This window comes from Varanus komodoensis, unplaced genomic scaffold (assembly GCF_004798865.1).
Source record: "Varanus komodoensis strain SLA01 unplaced genomic scaffold, ASM479886v1 scaffold31, whole genome shotgun sequence".
NCBI lineage: Eukaryota > Metazoa > Chordata > Lepidosauria > Squamata > Varanidae > Varanus > Varanus komodoensis.
In genome coordinates this window covers 8,143,267-8,166,838 of record NW_025335780.1, presented here as the reverse complement: position 1 = coordinate 8,166,838, position 23,572 = coordinate 8,143,267, and the positions used below count along the sequence as shown (strand labels likewise).

Sequence of the window (23,572 nt, the reverse complement as noted above, 5' to 3'; positions counted from 1 at the left end):
GAAATTCGGCCGGAAACGAGCGAACCGCCCGTCTGCACTTACGCACCTCCGCGGGAGGGAGCGCGAGCCCGCGGCTGCGGAGACAACGGGCCGCTCGCGCATGCGCCACGCGCGTCGGCTCAACCGCCGCGACAGAGCGTCGACCGCCATTTTGGCTCCTCGGTCTCTCGGTAGCGCATCTGCCTCCGCGGTGATGCCCGAGTCGGCGGGAAGAGGCGACCGCGGCGCGGAGAGCGGTGCGCGCTGCCTTTGCTCGGCCGGAATTTAATCACAATTGTTGCTGCGGCGCTGGGCGTCACTGGGGGGGGCTGGCCGTCAGTCGGAGCGAGGAGGGCGGTTGCTTGTTTGCTTGCCCGCCTCCCTCCGAGGCCTTCGCCGGGCCGGACGAGGCCACTGATGAGGCGGCATCCGAGGAGGCAACGCAGCCCAGGGCCAGGCTGAGGGGAGCGCAGGACGGACGCGTCTGTGGCCGCTGCCGCCGCCAAGTGAGTGGGTTACGGGGCTTCCCTTCCAGCTTGCCCTCCGCGGCAGCTCCGCGACGGAGAGGGGGCGGAGGTACCGGTGAGGAGGAGGAGGAGGCCTCTGCTCGGGCCCCCGCGTTTTGCTGCTCCCGCCCCCGCGAGCCAGACGTGCCTCCAGATGTTTCGCGCAGCGGCGCCAGCCCGCCTCTCCCCCTCGGTCAGGCTGGCCGGTCGCCGTAGTGAAGGCCTCCCTGGCGGGCACCAGGTTGGGGAAGGCCGCGGCAGGGCTGGGGGCGCGGCTGTTCCTCCCGCCGCCTGCACCGGCTTTACTTTCCCTCGGGCGCGGCGCGACGGGGGTGTTGTGGCCTCGCAGCGCCCACCCGCCCTGGCCGCAGAGGCAGCGATGAAGGCTCATGGGAGTTGTAGGCCGAAACGTCTCGTATAGCCCGCCCTATAAGGCCGTCCCGGACAGTCTGTATTGCCCGTATTTTGGGGTGCTTCCTTTAAAGCTTGTGAATTAGTTTGATTACTGTTACAGTTTCAGAAATATTTGGGTATAAACATAGGGGCTTGTCCAAAGAACCTCTTTAGTTGCCTGTGTGCTTTCAGGTCGCTGAATAACTTGCTGCGCAGTAGAGGTATTTCTGTAGTTGCCCAACACAGTATGTTGATTTGGAGAACTTAGTATGATGTGGTAAACTTGCATAACTCATAATGTCATCTAGTGCTTCAGTTTTTTATTGCTCTGGGGTCCTATGTTAGCCAAGGTGATGCAGCCCTTTGCTATGTCCCAATAATTTTTTTCTCTCTCAAAAAAAAGCAGCATGGTTGCAGTGTTTAATTCCCATTGCAAATTAGCTTTTATTTTTATTTTATTTTTTTTGTATAATACATTTCAGTTGCCCTGAAGGCTTCTTGCAATAGAACAGAAATATATTGGGAATTAAACATTGCAGCAGTCAGGTTTGTTTTTGTTTGGCTTTTACAGCTGTCTTTTTAATCCTTTAAAAATGATATTTGTTCTCTGTTGTCAGTGTGTACACCTGAAAGTAATTAAAAAGTCAAATCAGTACCTGTTTGATTCATTTAGATCTAACAAACTTGCATAAAGTAAACAATGATGAACAGATTGCCTCTCTTTGGCAATAATGGTATACATGCATTCAAAACATTATGGGCTAGTTTATTTCTCTTTAATCAACTGATTAGTGTAATTGCTCTTATGACTGTATGGTGAGTAATTATTTTGGTTATGCCCTAAATAACTAGGAGTCTGGAAATGACAGGAGTCCAAAGAAGTTAAGTATAATGTTAATGTTTATATGGATTTATTATAACTGAACTAAGCATGAAAGTGTAAAGACTTTTTTTAATCTGGCATTCTTGTAGTCTGAACATAATAGTTTCTGTGCCAGCAAATAGCTGTGACCCTCCCTAAGCAGTTATTTGCTGGCTCAGAAGTCTTTAGGAATAATAAAGCATAACCATTTACTACCATTTCAGGCAACTGCAACCACAGTATGATGACTTTAATATAAAATAATTTGTCTAATTCATTTCACCTGGATATCTATATTCTGAACTACTGCAAGGGAAAATATAGGAAACCTATTTGTTCACTGCATCTTAATTTGGAGGATCAAAAATACGCTATCACCTTTGTTGTTGTACCATTTTTATTGCTGTCCATCTTGCCAGAGGAGCTTCTGTAACAATATGATTTGGCAGTATCATTATATGTTATTTGCAAATAATATATTTATGCATGCCTGTCATAATATTTTTAAAACTTTCAAAACCAACATAGTAATTTTGCAAATCTTCTTTCATAGCACAAGACTTTCCAGCACTGCTCATGTACCAGTGGGACCTTCCGGCAGTGCAGTAGGAAGCTAGTACATGCTAAAGCAATAGGATACTACCATTTGAGCTTGTTTAGGAAATCCTAGCTTCCTGTTATGCTAACATTGGTTTTGGAATTACTGAATGAGCAGAACTACAGCGGAAGAATTGCTTATTGCCTGTAGTGTTATAAAAATTGAATCTAGGTTGCATATTTAGTATGGGAGAACATCTTCTGAAAATGCTGTTCATCTTGCAGAATTATTTAATTCTTTTTATAGTGCCCAATAGTTAAGACTCTGAGCAATTAACAAAAATTAAGAAAAATTTAAAACATAGTGTTACAATCTAAATATAACTCATTTCCCATTAATTTTAGAGGGACTGAGCCTACCGCAATGTTCCAAACAAGTAGCTAATAATGGTATTTTATATAAACTCTAGGTACAGACTAGCATTTTCTTTTTAAACATCTGTTAATATGAAATGACTTAATTATATTATTTCATTTAATTAATATTAAATGTCTTAATCATTTTGAAATTTTTATCTTGATAGAATGAAACGAGGACGAAAAAACAGCAAGGCCAGCAATCATTTATCAGATGAGGACAATACAGTAGATGGAAAAAAACTGAAAACCAGAGTTGAGGAATCAGCAGGAGTATTTCAGAGCCCTGACTGGGGGAACCTCATCCCGGAGATTGTTCTACAGGTGTTCCAGTGTTTGCCTCTCCTTGATCGTGCTCATGCATCACAAGTCTGTCGGAGGTGGAACCAAGTGTTCCACATGCCTGAACTGTGGAGATGTTTTGAGTTTGAACTGAATCAGCCTGCCACATCTTACTTAAAGGCTACTCATCCAGAGCTCATCAAACAGATTATCAAGAGGCATTCCAATCATCTGCAGTATGTCAGCTTCAAGGTAACTACTTTAATTTTTTTTAGGAAAAGGAGGTCATATGCTCCATAAATTGCTGGCCCTGTTTCAGCTTTACATACTTTGCAGTCCTGGACAAATACAGCAATAGCTGCTTGGTGAACAAGAATTAAATCTGTTGCCCTGGCCTGAGCAGCTGGTTGGTGTTTATAAGGAAAATGAAAAAAGCACAATATATTTGTGAAAGTTTCTAAACTGAATTTTGGTAGTACCTCTTATAGTGAGAAGGCTTACATATTTACATGTTAAAGCAAAGTAAAATGAATCTTATCCTGAACCTACACATCAATCCTTTGGTATCTGAAAGAAAAACTGAAAAGTATTGTAAGATTAAACTATTTTTGTAGAAATAAAAGCTAAGAGAACTGAGATAATGTCTGAATCCAGAATTGAAGTTGTAGTTTTTGTGAAAACATTTGAATATGTTATGTATATATGATTTTAAAATATGAAGTATGTTAAACAGAAGCCATCTTGTTTGCCCTACCTGTAAAAACAAATTCTTCCATGTCAGTAAAAATCAGTCTTGAAAAATGATGTGCCATTTTTATTCTTTGGTTGTTACTGGGCAGATTAAAATAAAAGAAGAAAATAAAACAAAGACTATGTTATAATAGGATTTGGGTTAGTAACAAGAGGAGGCATGCAGGAAAGAAGTACTCCCTGCAGAAATTTCAAATTACTATTGCTGTTTCAGTATAGTGATATGGTAGTTTGTTTGTTTGGTTTTTTTTTTTTTTTTGGCAAAGCACTAATGCAGTTACATTTGTAGAATGAAAACATAGGTTTTATTCCTATGATTTGACAAGTAACCCTGCAAGTAAGCAATATAGTATGGATTAAGGGTGTGGAACTACCCATGGGGTTCCAAACAGATGATCAGGTTCACTGTGGGATGTCTCCCCTACTTTTCCCTTGGTGTTCCAGTTTGTATTACAGCATACTCAACAGTAGGCCTATCTTTTCTCCTATCTCTGCTGATACTATGACCATAGCCTTTCCCCCTTTCCCTTGAACTCTTTTCCCCCAGATACCACTTGTTGCAATATCCAAAGTGAGAACCCCTTCAAAGGGCCTAAGGTGCACATTGGAGCAGCTGTCGCTGGTTCACTGCCCATTTCATTTTATTTAAAAAAATGCGCATGAGAATTATGCACATTTTCATTTTTTAATTGGAGATCCTACTGCCTTCTTCGTGATTCATCAACTTCTTCCACTTTTTTTCTGGTGATTTCCAATTGACAACTCAGCAACTGTGTACAAATTATTCTATATACAGTCTTGTCTTGTTAATTGCCCCCATGGCGTTAGCTGTCTGTGACACCTGTCTATGACACCAGCTTAAATGTTCATCAGCCAGGCAGGATTATGTATATCGTACAACTGTAAACTTAAAACTCTGAAAGACTAGCTCTTCCTCTAAATTATGAAGACATTTGTGCGTAATTCTAGGGCTATTTTTTTTTTGAAGATGACAAGCTAAATTAAATACCAACTAGTTGTATATTTTTGAGGCTCTGAAAGATAAAGAACCTGCAGTTAATGAAAGAGTGTGAGATTAGAGTTGGGAGGGTTCTGTCTTGAAGGACACTGGGTTACTAGCTGGAGGACTGATGGGGAGAGAAGGGGGGAACAACCCATGGAGAGCCCAGTGTCTGTTGGGTATGCTGTAAGTTGTTTCATGGCTTATTCAGAGGATGGCTTAGCATGTTGTGCAAGCCCTCCCAGGAGAAAGTACATTAATACTTTTTAACAAACCAAAGCACAGTGCACATATATGCTTACAGTTACCTAATTCAGGAAAGTTCACCTCCCTTTCATTAAGGTTGTCAGGGCATCTTTAGTTTCTCTGTTGCCATTTACTGGTTCCATTTTACGCAGACACACACACATGCACGCACACACGCACAGTTTGACATGCTTGCTAAAGTAGTCACCTGAAGAATAATTAGAACCTTGAAAGTGTGAAGTTCACCTAATATTCTACTTGTGATAGGCATACATTTTTTCCTAATGAACATTTGAAATGGAAAAAAATGTTTAGTGGAAATATTTTGCCCCAACGTCACTGGTGGTTGTGCATTTCTGCTTTTTGCCTATTTATCCCTTTTTCCTCTGACATGCTGTTCTGGAGAGGTGCTGTTGTGGGGGATCAGGCAAAGTCTGCCCCAGGAAACATGAGATTGGGAAGCCCTTTTCGGTCATGAAATGAATGCTAGGTTCCAGGCAATGAATTTGGAATGCTATTTTTTCTGTTAATTCATGGAGATGCTATTGAAAAATTCCTAAACCTCAATAAGTGATTGAAGATAATTAACAGTTTCTGTGTGTGGAAATGGACTACTGGCATACAGCCAGATCATAGTTGGCATTTCCTGGGAATAATTTATTAATGACTAACTTCCTTTTTTATTGTCCATGTTGCCAGACTCACAGAGTAAGTTTGCTTTCAAAGCAACTACTGTCTGCTAAATCTTTTACTACATTACTACATAATAGTTTATATTTGAGTTAAACTGATAAGAGATATTGAGGGCATTCCCTTGTGTAAACCATGGTTTATTCCCAAACAGTCACGTTTTGTTTCTTAGGAAAGGGTCCTGATGAGATGTGCTTTCTTGGTGTTTTGCATTCCTTCTCAATGAGAAGAATTCCTAAGAGGAATTAATGGGATGTCTTAAGATATTATGTCAGATTCAGAAAGATGCACCTGTATGTAAGGAGGAATTTTATGAACCTGTGTCATTGAACACAGTGTTTGGATAACTGTGGAATTGAGAAGACTATGCATATGCAACAAGGTCACACCAGGCAGGGCTCCACAATCTTGATCACCACATCAAGTAGTTAGACAGCTAAATTACTCACTTCACTTAACACAGCCACATATAGTATCAACAGTCTGTAGTATCCCACAGGTTTAAAACCATTCTACAAATGTGAAATTCAAAATATTTTGCTGCAGTTAGAAATTTGCTTTTGACCCAGTAGAATTTTTTAAATTATAGCTATCATTTTCAGCAAAACATACTGTTCTGACTTTTGAGGACAGGCAAGTTTCAAAAAGAATAAATTGAAAAAGTTTGCAAGCTCTTGATCAGTTTGAATGGCAGTTCTCAGTTAAAGGCCTGTGGATGACAACTTCATTCTGTTTACAGAAAGATGTTCATAAACTGTGTTACCTTCTGTGGTTACTTTCTGTGTTTGTTTTCTTTTAAAAAAAATCAGAGTCCTCAAATTAAATCTTCAGTTTACTACAGACCTGCTTTTGTGCACAAGCTGTGGTAGATGTTTGTTAAATTGATGAAGAATTGGTGCCATCAAAAGAAGATGTCTAAAAAAGGAGTATATGTATGCTGCTGATAGAATGACAGAAAAATACAGCAAGAATGTGCTTTGTGTAAGAGTTTGCCTGTTCTACATATTTTGCAGCATCATATGATAGTACATAGTTGCTCTGGTGGTGTGTGTTATGGTTGCAAGATGTTTTACTGATAATGCACAACGATTACAGTTATGTTACAGGAATGTAAATAGAACAATTTTTATATTAAAATATGGATCAGTTAGACGTGCATACTGTTTGTGTCTAGCTTTACATTATGAAATATTGTTTACCCTGATTGCTTATCTGAATCTATATATTTTATTTGAACAGTAAAGGTATTTTTACTGCAAATAATATGTTTAATAATTTCCATCAGACATTTTATTTGCATGGCTTTCTCAGAGGCCATTTTGACCTTACTTTTAGATTGATACAGAAATTGTTTCTAACAATAGAGAGTTAATTAGTAAAATGATGACCTGAATTTAGTTTTCTAAAATCCTGATAATGTAAAATTGGGTCCTTTCGTTTATCCTACATCAGTTATCCTCTGTAAAATTGCACATTACAGTTAAACAAGCTTTCTGTGGCGGTGATTTTGCCTTAGAAATTTTAGAATCCTGTGATTCCTGGACTATTCACCGCCCTGGACTATTCACCGCCCAGCCTTCTTGACCACTCTTAGGATTATGGCAGTCATTGTCCTCTCATTGCAGCAGCCACTGAGGAACTGTCCATGGTGGCTGCAAGGGGGTGCGAAGTAACCTGAAGTTGAGTTTTCCCTCACAAGATTTATAAGATGGATTATAACCATGTGATATGGGAGCTGGCATTCCCCTGGGATGCTCTCTTAGGTAACATAGGATTGTTCTGTAAATAGCACAAAGGTTTTTTATTATTTAATTGTGTTTTATAAAAATTAACTGTATTGCATCACAAAACATATGCAACCCTATTTTTGAGATTTGCTCATGAGGTGTTCCAGGAAATACACTGTAAGGGGGTAACAAGTTTTAATTCATAAAATTAGTAGGTTAATCAATGGATGCTTTAGTGGATTGATCACTTGGCTGATGAAGTAAGGGCATGTTTCTTTTTTGAAGCTCTTGTAGTTCTGGTATATTCCAGGAATGAGGAATAGAAAAAAGAGTATTTGAAGATAACTTTTCCTTACAAGTTTTTAGTTGTTAAATTGGATTTCATTTTATTAGCATCCCAGGTATCTGTATTGTGAATTTTGTTGCTGTGCAAACTTACTTAAATAGATTCATTTGATTCATCTGTTTAAAGCTGGATGATTGCTCAACTAAAATTTCTAAAATTGGTTGAGTCTTAATTATAATGTTGCGAATCATGTCTGAGCATGACTACAAACAAGTGATTGATAATAAGTAGGTTGTGAAAGCATGACAGTCAACATTCAGCAGACAGATGTGATTTTTAAATTTATACTTAAAACTAAAATAGTTTGGGATTATATAAATGAATCTTGGGCTCCAAACCCAAACAGTAATCAAACCATATTTACCATCATGATTTGGAGGCAAGAATAAAACATAGTTTATCAATTTGAACACAATGGCAATTGGAATGCACAAGAAAAAGGGGGGATCAGAGGGCTTATGACTCATTCTTGATATGTTTCCAAACCATGATTTGGTGGTAGATATGAACCTATGTCCTATTTCACACAGTATTAATTGCAGGGTAAATCCATATGTGCTAACTTAACTACAAAGAAACATGTAAGTTGTTCAGAAAACATTAATGTCAGCAAGTCTGCAGTTGGCTCTTGAGGGCTATTAGTAAAGATTCTGTTGTTTGTTTGTTTCTCTACCCCAGTAGTCAAAGTTCTCTTCATGGTTCACAGCAGCATGTAAATACAATAAAATGAAATATAAAAATACAACAGTAAAATGATCATAAAAATTTCACTACAAAATTTTAGAAGCCAGATTTAGAACAAGATTTAAGCTGCTACAAGTACCACAAATAAGAACATAAAACCTGCTAAACAGCTGACAACACCCAATATACAATTTAGAGCCGATTAAATGAGCCAGTGTGTTGTAGTGGTTAGAGTGTAAGACTGAGTACCTGGGTGATTCTGCACCTCATTCAGCCATGAAGCTCACTGGGTGACTTTGAGCCAGTAACAGACTCTCAGCCCAGTAGGTTTGCTGTTTGGAAAATAACATTGGTCTATGCAAGCCGCCTTGAATTTGTCACAAGAGGAAATGAGGGCAGGATATTAATAATACTGATAAAATAAAAATATGTCCTGCTGTAGAGAACATTTTTAATCTGGTACCAGAAAGGGAGTAGAATTGGTGCTAGGTGATTCTCAGTGGAGAGCTCATACCATAATTTTGGGGCTTCCAATATGAAGGCCCTCCTCCTTGTTGCTACCAAGTGAGCCTCCCTCAGGTGGTAGACAGAAGCAGGCTCCAAAACTTGATTATGATATTCATGTATATAGCATCAGTGAGAAGTGTTCCATTGTGGTCCCAAGCCATGTAGGTTATAGGTTAAAAGCAGCACATATAGGCAGCCAGTGCAAACAAACCAGAAATGATGTTATATATTTGGATCTTCTGGTCCCTATTATTAGTCTGTTTGCAGCATTTTGTACAAGCTAAAGCTTTTGAACAGTCTTCAAGGGCAGCCCCACTTAGAATGCATTGCAGTAATCTTGTTTAGAGATTATCAGTATGTAGATTACTGAAACCAGGGTATCTCTGTCCGGTTAGGGGCATAGCTGAACCACTAGATAAGAGCTGGTAGAAGGCACACTGTACCACTGAGGCCATCAGAACCTCAGGCAGCAAAGTTGGCTACAATTCTCTTTCAAGGTCCTAAAGCTTCTCAGCCTTGCCTGGTCTGAGCTTCATCCAACAATCCCCATCCAGTTGGTTGTTGCAGCCTGGCACTGGTTTGGCACGTCAACAACCTCACTTCCATCTTTTTAGAGGTGGCAATGAATACATCTTCCTTTAGTTGACCCTGAAAATCACTGTGATTTAAAATGAAGAAGTTTTCCTCATTCATTGTTTCAAAGCAGAAATAAAATTAGTCATTTCAATCCTTTCTTAAGGTCATGGAGGGTAGAATTCAAAGTTTAAATGGCTTTAAAAATTTTCTGTTTTTAAACTGGCATTTGCATTCATTGACAGTTTCTTTCCTATTTCAGGTGGACAGCAGCAAGGAATCAGCTGAAGCAGCCTGTGATATCTTATCACAGCTTGTGAACTGTTCTTTAAAAACACTTGGACTAATTTCCACTGCTCGACCAAGCTTCATGGATTTACCAAAGGTATTAGTACTGAATAACTGATATTTTACCAGGCGGTGTATTCCAGTGCTGCAGGACCCTTTTCTTGCAATCTGTTGACTTTCAATAAAAGCTGAGAGTCCTCTTACACCCTCAGTGTAGCCCTTGCAAAAACTTGGGAAGTTTTCTTTGTGAGGTCACGTAATGTCACTTGCCTGGGATAAACTGCTAGCTAGAAAAGTCATGATCTTCTCCTTTCTCCTGTGACATGCAACCGGCAGTTGCCATTGTAGCGTATTGTAGCTCTATGAGGGGAGAGTTCAGCTCAGTGACTGGGCTTGAACAATGTGACAACCCATTGTGAGTTACTAGCTGCAGCAAGCCATAGTTTGCTTAGTGATTCTTATGTGCACAATGGATTGTTTTGCCTTCTGAACCCATCATGGGGATCAGCTGTTGCCTTGTGTGGCAGAGCAGCCTCCTCCTCGCATCTGGCCAAGATTTCCTGAGCACAAGCAGCACTAGGGGGCTGCACTTGCTGCCCTCCCCATCACGATTGTGAGATGATTTCGCCTCACCATGACTTAGTTGTATTTTACCCTTTTGTTGACAAGGGGTGGGGGGGGGGGAATCAAGATTCCTGTTTTGACAGTAAGGACAGCCCCTTCAGAGTACCCAAGCAGCACTTTGGAGGCACTGTCAGTGGTTGGCCGTTTTTCCTACTTTTTTTTCCTTCACATAGAATGTGCACAAATATGCTGAGGGTTTCAAATATTTTTAACCCCACTTGTTCACCTGTAGAAATGTGAAGCCTCTTCTTTGACAATATCCTGGGAAATAGCTCTTTTCGGAGTGGAGCAGACACCAATGCTAAACATTGCCCCAAAGAGGCTCTACATATGTTCCTTTTTCTTTTACTTCCTATGCACAGCTGTCAAAAGGCAAGCTGTTAGGAAGACAAAAAGGCATAAGAAATTTTTGCTTGCAAAAAGAATGTGGTGTGATTTACACCATGTGTGGCAAAATCTGCTATTTTGCAGTTTTTCTTTGGTTTCCAACTGCTTGGGAAAGTGCAAAAGCTTGTCTCCCCTTTTTCTTAAGAAGAGGACACTTGTAGCTGTCAAATTTTGGCTTCCCTTTAAAAGTGGAGGTTTGATAATCGAATGAGTGCCTTTGAGTGGGATATATGTTATATATGTCCCAGTCAAAAAACTGAAACCTTGCCATCAGCTCGTGCTCAAAACTCTTTTCACTGGAAAGAAGAGGGATATGCTATTGCCCTTTTCCCAGGCACAGGACATTGTCTCATCCAAGGCTTCAAATTCCTGCGCTAGTGCAACAGCCAACTTCTGTAGCTTCACAAATATGATTTAATAATAATAATAATAATGATGATGATGATGATGATGATGATGATGATGATGAACCTATTTACCTTCATCCTGTGTGGGGAAAAATGTGGGATCTTACAGTCTCTCCAGAGTGCCATCAAGGCATTTTGAATTGGCTGTCAGTGACTTTCAAAGTGAGATGATGATCTCCAGGAGGAAAGGGGGTAAAATGCAAAAAAAGCCATGATGAGCCAAAAACGGCTTGCAGTCTTGGTGAGGAGACAGGATAATCCTTCTGCAGTGTCTTAAGGGATACCCATGGGAGAACCAAGAGGAAGAAGAAGGGCTCATAGCAAGTGTTCATCATCTGTGGATGCACTGTGGGTAGTTTGGCCAAAACCCAAACCCCTGTGGTTTATTGCCAGAGTGATTTATTTATTTATTTATTTATTTAGACAATTTCTATGCTGCCCCATTTGCCGAAGCCTCGGGGCGGCTCACAAACATAAATAACTTCGATTAAAATAATATAAATTAACAGTATAAAATAAGTCGCCCTGGCCAAAGAATAAAATAAATACTATTAACAGTTAAAATGACATTTGAATAAAAAGTTCTTCGCCTGGCGCCGAAAAACAAATAACAACGGTGCCAGGCGGACCTCTCTGGGGAGCGTATTCCATAGATTGGGTGCCACTGCAGAGAAAGCCCTCCTCCGAGTACTCGCCCTCCTAAATTCCTTCACGGAGGGTTCCCGGAGAAGGGCCTCTCCTGCAGTTCTCAGGGGGCAGGCGGGCATATATGGACGTAAGCACTCCTTCAGGTAACCAGGACCCAAGCCATTTAGGGCTTTATAGGTCATCACCAACACCTTGAATTGGGCCCGGACTTCAATGGGAAGCCAGTGAAGCTGACGGAGGACTGGAGTCGTGAACATAACGCCCAGTCCCCGTCAGCAGCCTGGCAGCTCTATTTTGAACCAACTGAAGTATCCGGACCGTCTTCAAGGGTAGCCCCACGTAGAGTGCGTTACAGAAGTCAAGTCGGGAAGTCACCAACGCGTGTGTCACTGTCTCCAGGCAGTCGTACTCCAGGTAGGGGCGCAGCTGATGGATCAGCCGAAGCTGAAGGAAAGTGCTCCTCGCCTCCACTGTCACCTGAGCTTCCAGTGAAAGCTCTGGGTCGATGAGCACTCCCAAGCTGCGGACCTTGTCCCTAAGAGGGAGTGCAACCCCATTCAGGACTAGGTTCAGTTCACCCTCACCGAAGCCCGATCCGCCAACCAACAGGACCTCTGTCTTGTCTGGATTGAGCTTCAGTTTATTGGCCCTCATCCATCCCATTACCTCGGCCAGGCACCGGTGCAGCACAGCCACTGCCTCACCCGGGTTGGTGGAGAACGAGAGGTAGAGCTGGGTATCATCATCGTACTGATGACTCCGCAGACCACACCTCCTGATGACCTCTCCCAGCGGTTTCATGTAGATGTTAAACAGCAAAGGGGACAAAATGGATCCCTGTGGTACTCCATGGCATAGCTGCCATGGTGCAGAGTCATAGTCCCCAAGCACCACCTTCTGGAATCGGCCATTGAGATAGGAGCGGAACCACTGCAAAGCAGTGCCTCCAACCCCCAATCCCGCTAGCCTATCCAGAAGGATACCATGGTCGATGGTATCGAAAGCTGCTGAGAGGGCCAGGAGAACCAACAGGGACGCACTCCCCCTGTCCTTCTCCCTGCACAGGTCATCATACAGGACGACCAAGGCAGATTCAGTACCGTACCCGGGTCTGAAGCCGGACTGAAATGGGTCCAGATAATCAGTTTCATCCAAGAGTGCTTGGAGTTGTCCCGCCACCACCTGCTCCAACACCTTGCCCAGAAACAGGATGTTGGCCACTGTTCTATAATTAGTGGCCATCTCTGGATCCAGTGACACTTCCTTCAGGACCGGTCAGACTACCACCTCCTTTAAAGGGGCAGGTACCTGACCCTCCCTCAGAGAAGCATTAACCACTTCCAAGATCCAGATCCCAATCCCGTGCTTGGCGTTGTTTATTAACCAAGATGGGCAAGGGTCCAATAGGCAAGTGGTGGGACGTACTCGTCCAAGCACCTTGTCCACATCATCAGGCCGCTATAACTGAAATTCATCCATTAATTTTGGACCAGACGGAGACATTGGTATCTCCCCAGAAACCTCTGAATCACTAGTAGAGTCTAGCTCGTGACGAATCTGAGCGATTTTCTCCCTGAAGTGCTTGGCAAATTTGTCACAGCGGGCCTTCGAAGGTGGAACCAGATCTTTCTTAGGGCCTGGACGAACCAGGCCTTGTACCACTCAAAAAAGCTCCACTGGACGGCATTTTGAGGAGGCAATGGAAACGGAAAAGAATGTCTTTTTCGCTGCCCTCACCACCACAGCATAGGCCCGATAATGGGCTCTTAAGTGTGTTCGGTCAGATTCATCCCGTGATCTCCTCCACCTACGCTCTAGCTGTCTCCTGGCCTGCTTCATTGCCCGCAATTCAGGTGTATACCAAGGGGAAGAATGGGCTCTGCCCGGCGGGAGAGCACACTTAGGAGCGATCGTGTCAACAGCCCTGGTCATCTCCCCGTTCCACAGTTTGACCAGACCCTCGACAGGAGCACCATTCTTGTCAGCCGGAAACTCCCCCAGGGCCTTCAGGAATCCATCTGGATCCATCCGGCTCCGGGGGTGGACCCACACAATCGGGTCCGCACCCTTACAGAGGGAGAGGCCGCTCTCAAGCACAAACCTCACCAGGAAGTGATCTGACCATGACAGGGGTGTCAGACATAAATTCCTCACCCTCAGACCACCCTCTTCCTGCCCCGTCGAGAAAACCAGGTCCAGAGTGTGTCCACTTTCATGGGTCGGGCCTGTGACATGTTGAGACAGCCCCATGGCCGTCATGGAGGCCATGAAGTCCTGAGCTGCCCCGGTCAGACCAGTCTCGGCATGGAGATTGAAGTCCCCCAGGACCAACATCCTGGGGGTCCTCAACACCAGGTCCGAGACGATCTCCGTCAGCTCAGGCAGGGAGACTGTTGGGCAGAAGGGTGCACGGTACACCAACAGAATCCCCAATCTGTCTCGGTCGCCCAACACCAAGTAGAGGCACTCCAGCCCTGGCCTCGAAGGGACTGGAAGTCCCATGAGGGAAGTGGAGGCTTGGTAAACCAAAGCGACCCCCCCTCCCCTCCCCTCCAGGTGTGAATGGTGCTGAACCAGATACCCGGGCGGGCACATTTGAGAAAGGGCGACATCCCCCTCCTCTCCCGCCCAGGTCTCCGTTATGCAAGCCAGGTTGGCCCCCTCATCCACGATCAAGTCATGGATGAGGGAAGACTTATTGTGGACCAACCTGGCATTGAGCAGCAGCACCGTCAGGCCCGAGGGGCGGTTGACAAGACTACCTGGAACCCTCTGGCTGGGGGCAGAACCAGAAGGAGGGACAGGTGTCAGCCATCTGTCCCTCCTCCTTCTACGCGGACACGTTAAGCCCCCACCGCTGTATTGTCCATTGCCTGTGACCACCCCAATGGCGGTGCCCACGTGCTCCCCAGAAAACTCAACCGTCGACATGGCCAGGGACAACTCCATAAAAACAAATTAAAATACAATAAAACTTTAAAACAATCAAAAACTCCCCATTCCCCCCCAATACAAAATTAAAATCCCCCCACCGACCTAGTCCCCCGCCAGCCCAGCCCTGCATGGCCACGAACGGCCACAAACGGTGGCAACCACCCCTTGGCTGTCTCCCTCACTGACGCGGGCGGGGAGCAGGGAGGGGTGTGGAAACCTGCCCGGCAGCAAGATGGCGGCACCCTCCTCCGCACCGTTGACGACGGCCCTGGCGTGGCCCTGGCGTCCTCCGTGCCCGGGGTGGCCCAGCGGTGGCCACGGGAGCGGCGTCAGCTGGCCCCCGGCTCGGCGGTGCGCCTCTGGTCCGGCGGCGGCGGTGACAGTGTGGCACGGCAGGTGATCCGGGGTGCGGAGCGCGGCAGGTGTTGGGGGGGGGGGGGGAGGGAGCTCCAAACCCACCATGACTTGACATGACAGGTGAACACACCCCATATAATAGCTGCTGCATCTGCAGCTCCTCCTTTCTCTCATGCAGTGAGAAAGAGTGATTGACTGAAATCACACATAATAAAAAATTGTGGCTTATTGTTATGTGAATGAGACTTGGACTTGTGTACTCCCTCCCTTCTGGTCTGGCTTGAAGGAAGAATCAGAAGCTTTTGCTTCCATTTTCAACGGCTGTTCTTTATCATTATATCTTAACCATAAACTACTCGTAAGGATGCTTTATTGAAGCAAGCCCGTCTCATAGATCATGTTTGAAGTTGGCCTGCTTCAGTAAACCACATCGAGACTAACCAGTTTGCATAGGTGTCAGTAGAATGCTAAATTACAGTTAGTTAAAAATGGAAGCAAAACCTTCTCATCAGTTGGCATCCTCACTAGAGGAGAAGAGGGGAACAGAGCATGCACTTGGATGAGATTCTTTCAGAAAATTACAGTGATACATTGCTTCCAGATGCAGCCTTTGAGTGTTTGTGTGTCAGCATTAGTGGTGAATGCTAAATAGTCGGTGTGTTTTTTGCTGTAGAAACACAGTTGAGCATTCGGGTTGCCTCATCTGCTCTCCCTGGTGGTGGCTGTGACACACCATGGCCCTTGCTCCTTATTGTTTTAAGGAATCTGTTATACTAAATGCATTGCTTTGTATCCAATTAAAACTTTCATTTCTGCTCAACCAGGTGGCTCACTGGAGGCTGGAGTTACATGCTACCCTGAGCTCCTTGGAAAAGCTCCATTCCCTTTATTCTCCTTTCATGGGCTCCTTACTTCAGATACTAATCAGTTTTTCTACGATTTTGTTCCTGATTTTCATATTTCATTTTTAGACTTAACATTTTATTCTTGTGGACATAGAAGAAACTAGAAAGCATAAAATATTCTGCACATTCAAACAAGTTAGTCTAACAAGAATTATCGGCAGCACTTCTTTGTCTTTATGTCTTAAAATAAGCAAGCTATCAGCCAATCGGGGTTTCAGTTAATCACAAATTTTCTTATCCTGAACTAGTGCCCTCAATTAGAAATTACCTAATCAGTCATGCAGCATTGCTGAGGACTATTTTTAAGTTACACAAAATGAATCTAACTACTTGAATTAACTGAATGAGAGATTCTAGTAATTTATTGACTATTGAGTACATGTTTGTTTTCTGTTCTCATTCAGCAGTCTTTTAGACAAAGACTTTCAATCTGCTGTGGAAACCTCTGGTTGAGGATTCTATTAAAATCTGATATTTGGTTTATGAGGCTGTAGGAGATTCCATAAATATCATGACCCAGATCCTTGTGTGTGCACATGTGCACACTTTTTGTGTTTTTCACATGTTTACAATACATGAAAACTGGAAGAGTCATTTTCACATCAAAGAAAGTAACTGGATTTTGCACATCTTACTCCTTTGTAGCTTATTTTATTTGAGTGGTATGAATTATAGGATGGCAGTTACTTACCCCGGTTATCACTGTGTTATTTTGGCTGTTTCACCAACTAGTGATTTTAAGACTTGCTGTCAAAAATGGGATTGGCTGCATCACATATATCTGAAAATTTTCCAGACATTTGGAGAAAGCCATTCTATACCACTGATAAATCCTGAGTATCTTTGAGTGGCCTAACATCACTTCATGTGTGTGAATGAAAATTTGAACCTGGTCTCCTGTTCTAGGCTGACAGTGCAAACTAGGCAGTGGCCTTTGACACTAATAACAGTTTGCATTGACAACAGGTAGTCAGTAAGAAAACTTGGTTGCACTGCTAGGTTTGCCTTGACTGGTACAGGTGTAAGCTGCTCTTACTTCTGTTCGTGCTAAACTTCTGAGAATATTTGACCCAACCAAAGAATGGGTGGTCAGTTGACAGTATTTGATTTGTCAGTTGTCTGGTGAGCCAATCCTAATTGTGGGGCATTTCTACTGCAATTCTGTTTTCAATTTTCTGATGATTTGCAGTAAAGGTTTATTACACATTTTTAAATTTATTTTCCGTATCTTTTAAAACACATGGTTCAGCAACAACCCGAGACTTTTGTATAGAATGGGATAAAAATGCTCCAAATAAACAATCAAACCTAGAATTGAGGCATCCAGTCTCACCTTTCTTGCAAGCTGCCAGCTATTGTATTGTATACACGTCCATTGTAGAAGTTTGCTGGAGGCAATTGTACCTTGTTTTGTATGGGTGGTGAACTGAAGGCTTCTGATAAATATTGATAAACTGAACTAGTCTGTTCTAGCATTGTGTACTTCTTCTGAAAGGATTCAAAAAGATGCTGCTTACTCAAACAATTAAACAGTTAATGGAATAAATGCATTCTATGATGTGGTTTTGAATTTTCACTTCTTGATTTCACTGTTTTCTCCTTTCTGCAGTCACATTTTATTTCTGCGTTGACTGTGGTGTTTGTAAACTCCAAATCCCTTTCTTCACTTAAGATAGATGATACACCAGTTGATGATCCATCTCTCAAGGTACTTGTGGCTAACAACAGTGATACCCTAAAACTATTAAAGATGAGCAGTTGTCCTCATGTTTCTCCAGCAGGTGAGCTTGCTGTGTATGATTATGTGTATGATTATCTTGAATTAGTCTGTCTAAACAGACAACCAAAACTCTGTATCTGTGTTTCTAGACTAGCCTGTATCTGCTACTTTACAGAGCTCAGAATTATGTGCCTTTTCCCCATGGTACACTTAATTGTATTTGAATTGTATGGTTACATAGAAACAGAACGAGTCAGAAGGGGTCCCCCGGGCCATCTAGTCTGCCCCCCGGCACCAGCCAGCTCCGCTCATGACATGCCCACCATGTGCATGTCTAACCTATCCTTGAACACTCTCACCAATGGGGCCTCAACCACCTCCTGTTTACAGTAATATTGTTTCTGTACTGGGTTGCATCTCGATTTCGGGACATGCAGCTAGGCTGAAGGAAATAGGCTTCCTTGTCCCCTCGTCCCCTGCCGGACACCTGAAAACGCTATGCAGAGGATTAGTGGATCCTGCTAATTTAATATGTAGATACCGCATTTTAATTGATTTGCTTTTATGTTTTAATTATTTTGTATCTTGCCATATTTTTGTTGACTGCCTTCTAATATAGAAAGATAGGATAACAATTTAATGAGTATTAGCATCATTTTTTTAAAAGGCAGTATATAAGTAAGTGTGTGTGTGTGTGTGTGTGTGTGTTAGAAACGCTGTACCATGTCCCAGAATCATGCTGGCTGGATTACATTCAAAAAAAAAAAAAAAAAAGTGGAGGAGAGACCTTAAGAGATGGCAGCATCTCTTTCCAATGATCATTCTTGCTGAAAATGGATGGAAAAAACTGGCTCACTGCTTTCTTGTCCCAGTTAGCAATATGCATCACCTTGACAGTTTGCTGAAATTATGTTAGGAGATACCATTTAATCTCTTCCACAGCATATGACCTGTATCCTGGCAAAACATTTATTGAATTAGTCCTCCATTTTTAAAATATACAGTGTTTGTGTTAGGTAATGGAAAAATGCAGTGTTTGAAAATCTATTTTCTAAATAACTTCAACTTTCTATACTTTTCTATACTTGTTTTTGTGTTTAATAGTGGAGCTTGGGAAAATATGTGAATATTTGTGTATGTGTATCACTACAATATAGTGAAAAAAGGCTAGGGAGAGGTACAGAAATTTTACAGTATTAATTGCTGTGTTAGCATTCGTGTTACTTTGTTAACTCAGGTGAAGAGACCTATATAACATGAATTTTATTTCCAAAATCCTTTTGTATTTAGTTTTCATCATTGAGATTAAGAAAGATATTCCAGTTATGTGAAACAGTCTGTCTGTGACAGGCTGGATGTAAATTCACATTCTGATATTTCATTTTTTTCCTTCAGGTATCCTCTGTGTGGCGGATCAGTGCCACGGTTTACGTGAGTTGGCACTGAATTACCATCTGCTAAGTGATGAGCTCCTCCTTGCTTTGTCTTCTGAGAAACATGTCAGATTAGAACACTTGCGCATTGACGTAGTTAGTGAGAATCCTGGACAGACACATTTCCACACAATTGAGAAAAGCAGTTGGGATGCTTTCATCAGACATTCTCCCAAAGTGAACTTAGTCATGTATTTTTTCTTATATGAAGAAGAGTTTGATCCATTCTTCCGATATGAAACGCCTGTCACTCACCTGTATTTTGGGCGGTCGGTCAGCAAAGATGTACTCGGCCGGGTTGGAATGACATGCCCTCGATTAGTTGAACTGGTGGTGTGTGCCAATGGATTACGGCCACTGGATGAGGAGTTGATTCGCATTGCAGAGCGCTGTAAGAATCTGTCAGCTATTGGTCTGGGAGAATGCGAAGTCTCCTGCAGTGCCTTTGTGGAGTTCGTGAAGATGTGTGGTGGTCGCTTATCTCAGCTGTCAATAATGGAAGAAGTCTTGATTCCTGACCAGAAGTACAGTTTGGAGCAGATTCACTGGGAGGTCTCAAAACATCTTGGCAGAGTTTGGTTTCCAGACATGATGCCCACATGGTGAAATCTCCCATAGTTGGCAGGGCATATGGAACAGCACCTTATATTTTGAGCTTACCATGTTGCAACTTAATCATATAAGCTTATTTAACACTATAGAGCTTGTACAGTGGACCTAGACCATGGGTCCTCAACCTAAGGCCTGGGGGCCAGATCTGGCCCGCCATGCCCATCTGGACCCACCGCGCCCATGCTTGCCCACCACCACCCACCTCGCCCCGCACGCAGGGAGGCAGCAGTTCGCTTGCTCAAAGAAATGATCTCCAAGCGAGCAAGCTGCTGCCTCGTGCGCCTGCCTCCCCTCGCCTCGTGCGCCTGCCCGCCCGCGCCTCGCCACATGCCCCGCCCCCACCTCAGCACACGCACCTGCACATACCGCCCCCACCCCCTCACCGCCAGCACCACCTTTCCAGCCCATGGCTAGCACTGGCACCTTTCAACTGGCCCTCTGCTGAAAATGTTTGAGGACTCCTGACCTAGAGAATTGATGCATTGGTTTCTAAAATCCAGGTTTTGGGAGGGGGGGGGGAGAGGAACTGAGAATATTCTGAAAGCTTTGTCCATATAAAACCTTTTATAGTTTGCTTTTCTCCTGTTGACACAGATCCTAAATGTAGAAACTCATGAGTTGACTTGTTCAGATGCTATAATTTCAAACTTTGCTCTGTTGAAGTACAGTATTTTAGCCTGATACTTTTTATTCAAGTACTGTGATTGAAGTGACTGACTGAAATAAAATTTGGAAGGGAGAAAGAGCCCTTTTATTGTAGAGTCCTGGATTTACCTGGGTTGTATAACAGTCAAGTGCTTAGACAACAGAATCATAATTTAAGGTAACATACAATAGTCTGTAGGCTATTATATGGTTTGATAAATCATACTGAGCAATATGGTGACCTAGTTGACTATATTTGTATGTAGAAAATGTAAGTATTTGTTCAGTGCTTATTAAATGGTTCCAGAAAATGTTGTGTGTACATTATTAGCACTATGTTTGCCAACCTTTCTTTTATCTATATAAATTTTAAAATGTAAATACATTGTTTACCACCCCAAAATACATGCATACTCTGTCTTAACGTATTACTAAGGCTCAGGAAGCTAAAACACCCCAGGAGAAATAGACTGCATTTTGGTGATGACTTGCCAAAGGAATGTTGGTGTTTTGTTTCCTTTCCTCATGGCAAATTTTTACAGCATTATTTTTATGAGTGCTGTGTTTGTTTTCCAGTAAAGGAAGTGGAATATATGTAAACAAATACTAAAAAAGTAATGGTTGCTTAAAGGCTTCCGCTGCTAGAGGGGCAAGTAGCAAGAAAGGTGTGGGAAGCTGCTAGTGTTCTGTTTGGACAACTGGGGTCTTTGCTATCTGAAGTTGAGAAGGAAGTTCTGGCCAAGGCATGCATGGAAAGTCGGTCTTTCTCCTTTCTGCCAACTCAAGCCTAATAGAATACAAAAGCTCTAGCATATAATATACAGTAGCTCTAGCGTATAACTAGCTTATTGGCTAGTTCTGCAAGGTTCCTGATTTAACAGCAGTTTTCTCTTAGCATTGCAGCAAAGAAAGCATTGTTGAAAAAACCCTTACATATGCAGAAAACTGTATGTGATTCTTGGATTCCAAGATTTAGAAGGACCATAAATCTCCCTAATTATGTTCAAGATCAAAAGGTTCTGTTCTTTGAAACAGGCTTTAGTTCTGTTTACTGAAGAGTCCGGGGGGGGGGGTGGCATGCTACATGGCAAACCGTTTTTTTTTTTATGTCCCTTCAGTTTCCAAGAAAAATTCTGATATAACAGGAATGGTGGTATTTGGATTTGGTTTGTGGAATTGTTGTTTTAAAGAAAATGCTTTAATACTTCAAAAACTTTGCTAAAGAAATTCAAAGTATGGCACCCTGTCCCTTGTTCACCTGCAGAAGAAAAACTTACTTTGAAAACAAATCCCATTGTTTATCACAAGTTCAGTGTGGAACAATATGAGAAAGAAAGCTTTGTAGTTTGCAAATCATTTGAAAATATCAAATGTCTTATGATAGAGTATTATAGTACTTGATAAAGACCTTTGATAATGGAAGAGGAACTTTGCTTTGGTAAAATTGATACTGAATAAATGAATCACCGTTTTCTCCAGAAAATTAGTGAATTATGTGAATAGTATTTATCAGCTGTCTTTGTGTTTGTATTTTTTTCTGAGTATTTCACAATAATTCTCAGAGTTTTAACATGTAGTTCATGAGATAACATGGAGAAAATAGGGAGTAAAATTAAGCTGCCCCGAGGCTTCGGCAAGGGGCGGCATAGAAATGTAACAACAACAACAACAACAACAACAACAACAATAAATTTCAAACACACACAATCTATTAGAAATTTTATCAGAAAAAATTTGCCTTGTGAATAGATTTATATTTGGGTTGTAAGATTCTCTTCCAATTAGAAAAAGTGTTAATTATTATCACTGTCTGTGTACAGTAATACACTGTCTGTGAAAGTGACAATCAGTTATTTAAGTGTATAATTCTTTAGAAATTTTGCTCAGTGGGCTGGACATCTGAATGTAAAGACACATGGTTTTTATAAAACTTGGTGAGTGAAAAATAACTGCAAAAGCAATTTTTCTTTGAATTTAATACAAATATTTGCTGTAATATCCTTTTTGTACTTAGCCCCTTTTTTACAGAAACAATGTTATGTCCTTTTGTTTGCAGTATTTTTTAAAGTTTCGATTCATGTGAATGTGCCCTTTTGATATGTAGTTGTTTTGATAGATCAAGTGGTAGGATCACCAGGAACATGAAAGAGGCTTTAACAATGATTTGCCCCCACATTTCATGGCCCTACCAGCAAAAAAATGATAAGTGGAGTTTCGTCGCTCCTGGGTGAGGGAAAGCATCTCCCCAAGCCAGTTACTTCTGAGGCTACTTGATTATATGCTTCTGTGGGTATTTCATGTGTGTTTCTTGTGGGCCCCGTAAAGCCAACAAGGAATACAGGAGAGCTGGGCTGGGGTTTTAACACCCACATACTCCCATCTGTTAACTGCTGCACTGCCAGAAATTCAGCTGTGAGCTGTTCCATCCTGAGCAATATTTCTTGTATTATTGTAAGCTATCCTGGAGATCATCTGAGAATAAGGTGGAATCTTAAATTGTAATAAATAAAATTGTGCTTTTTATGGCGTTCCTGAAATGTCACAATTCTATTAAGAATTTTGTGTTACTGGTTCTTTGCAAGTTCCCTTCTATTTGAAAAAGAAAACTATTGCGAATACTGGAGGTAAGCTGTTCTGGCTGAAAGGGGGAAACAGTTGGGTTCCTGGGGTTGACATGCTGGTCAGTTGACCTATTGAGATAAATGCCCATGAAAATGATGTCAGTAACAAAGGCAGAATTAATGATATTTGCTCCTTAAGTCTGCAGGAACTGGAGGGGGGGGGCACAAACTTAGCAGTAGTGCAAAACTAATCTTGGCTACCTACTTCAGGCATCCATGGCTGGACAAAAGCAGTCAGCAGCCTTCATCAGGCTGGTGGTGTCTGATGTTTTGGAACAACCTCTCCCAGCATTCCTGACCGCTGGGTTTGCTGTCTGTTGATTTGGGGGGGTGGGGGGTGAAGTCTAAAACATCTGAAGGGAACAGGCTGTGAAGGCATCATGAAAGGTGGATATCACCGTCCCTGACTTGGCTGCCGCAGGAGCCATGCCATCTGCCTGCCAGTGCTACAAGGCTCATGGACTGAATCGAGAGACAATAAATGTTTGATAG

At 42.4% G+C, this 23,572-nt stretch overlaps 1 protein-coding gene across 1 annotated transcript; it reads left to right on the top strand.

The window, feature by feature from the left end:
• Positions 1 to 129: 129 nt before the first annotated feature.
• Positions 130 to 23,016, top strand: FBXL3 (F-box and leucine rich repeat protein 3). Its single transcript, XM_044437719.1, has 5 exons — positions 130 to 485; positions 2,862 to 3,228; positions 9,762 to 9,884; positions 17,659 to 17,830; positions 19,165 to 23,016. Exons 2-5 carry the CDS (start codon positions 2,863 to 2,865, stop codon positions 19,806 to 19,808), a joined length of 1,305 nt encoding a protein of 434 aa, XP_044293654.1. The 5' UTR covers positions 130 to 485; position 2,862; the 3' UTR covers positions 19,809 to 23,016.
• Positions 23,017 to 23,572: the final 556 nt, after the last annotated feature.

Excerpts from the sequence above, each read along its gene's own strand:
- FBXL3 (XM_044437719.1), top strand. The coding sequence starts at position 2,863 with ATGAAACGAGGACGAAAAAACAGCAAGGCCAGCAATCATTTATCAGAT. Across the intron at positions 9,885-17,658 it reads GCTTCATGGATTTACCAAAG|TCACATTTTATTTCTGCGTT; the intron begins GTATTAGTACTG and ends TCCTTTCTGCAG. Across the intron at positions 17,831-19,164 it reads TCCTCATGTTTCTCCAGCAG|GTATCCTCTGTGTGGCGGAT; the intron begins GTGAGCTTGCTG and ends TTTTTCCTTCAG.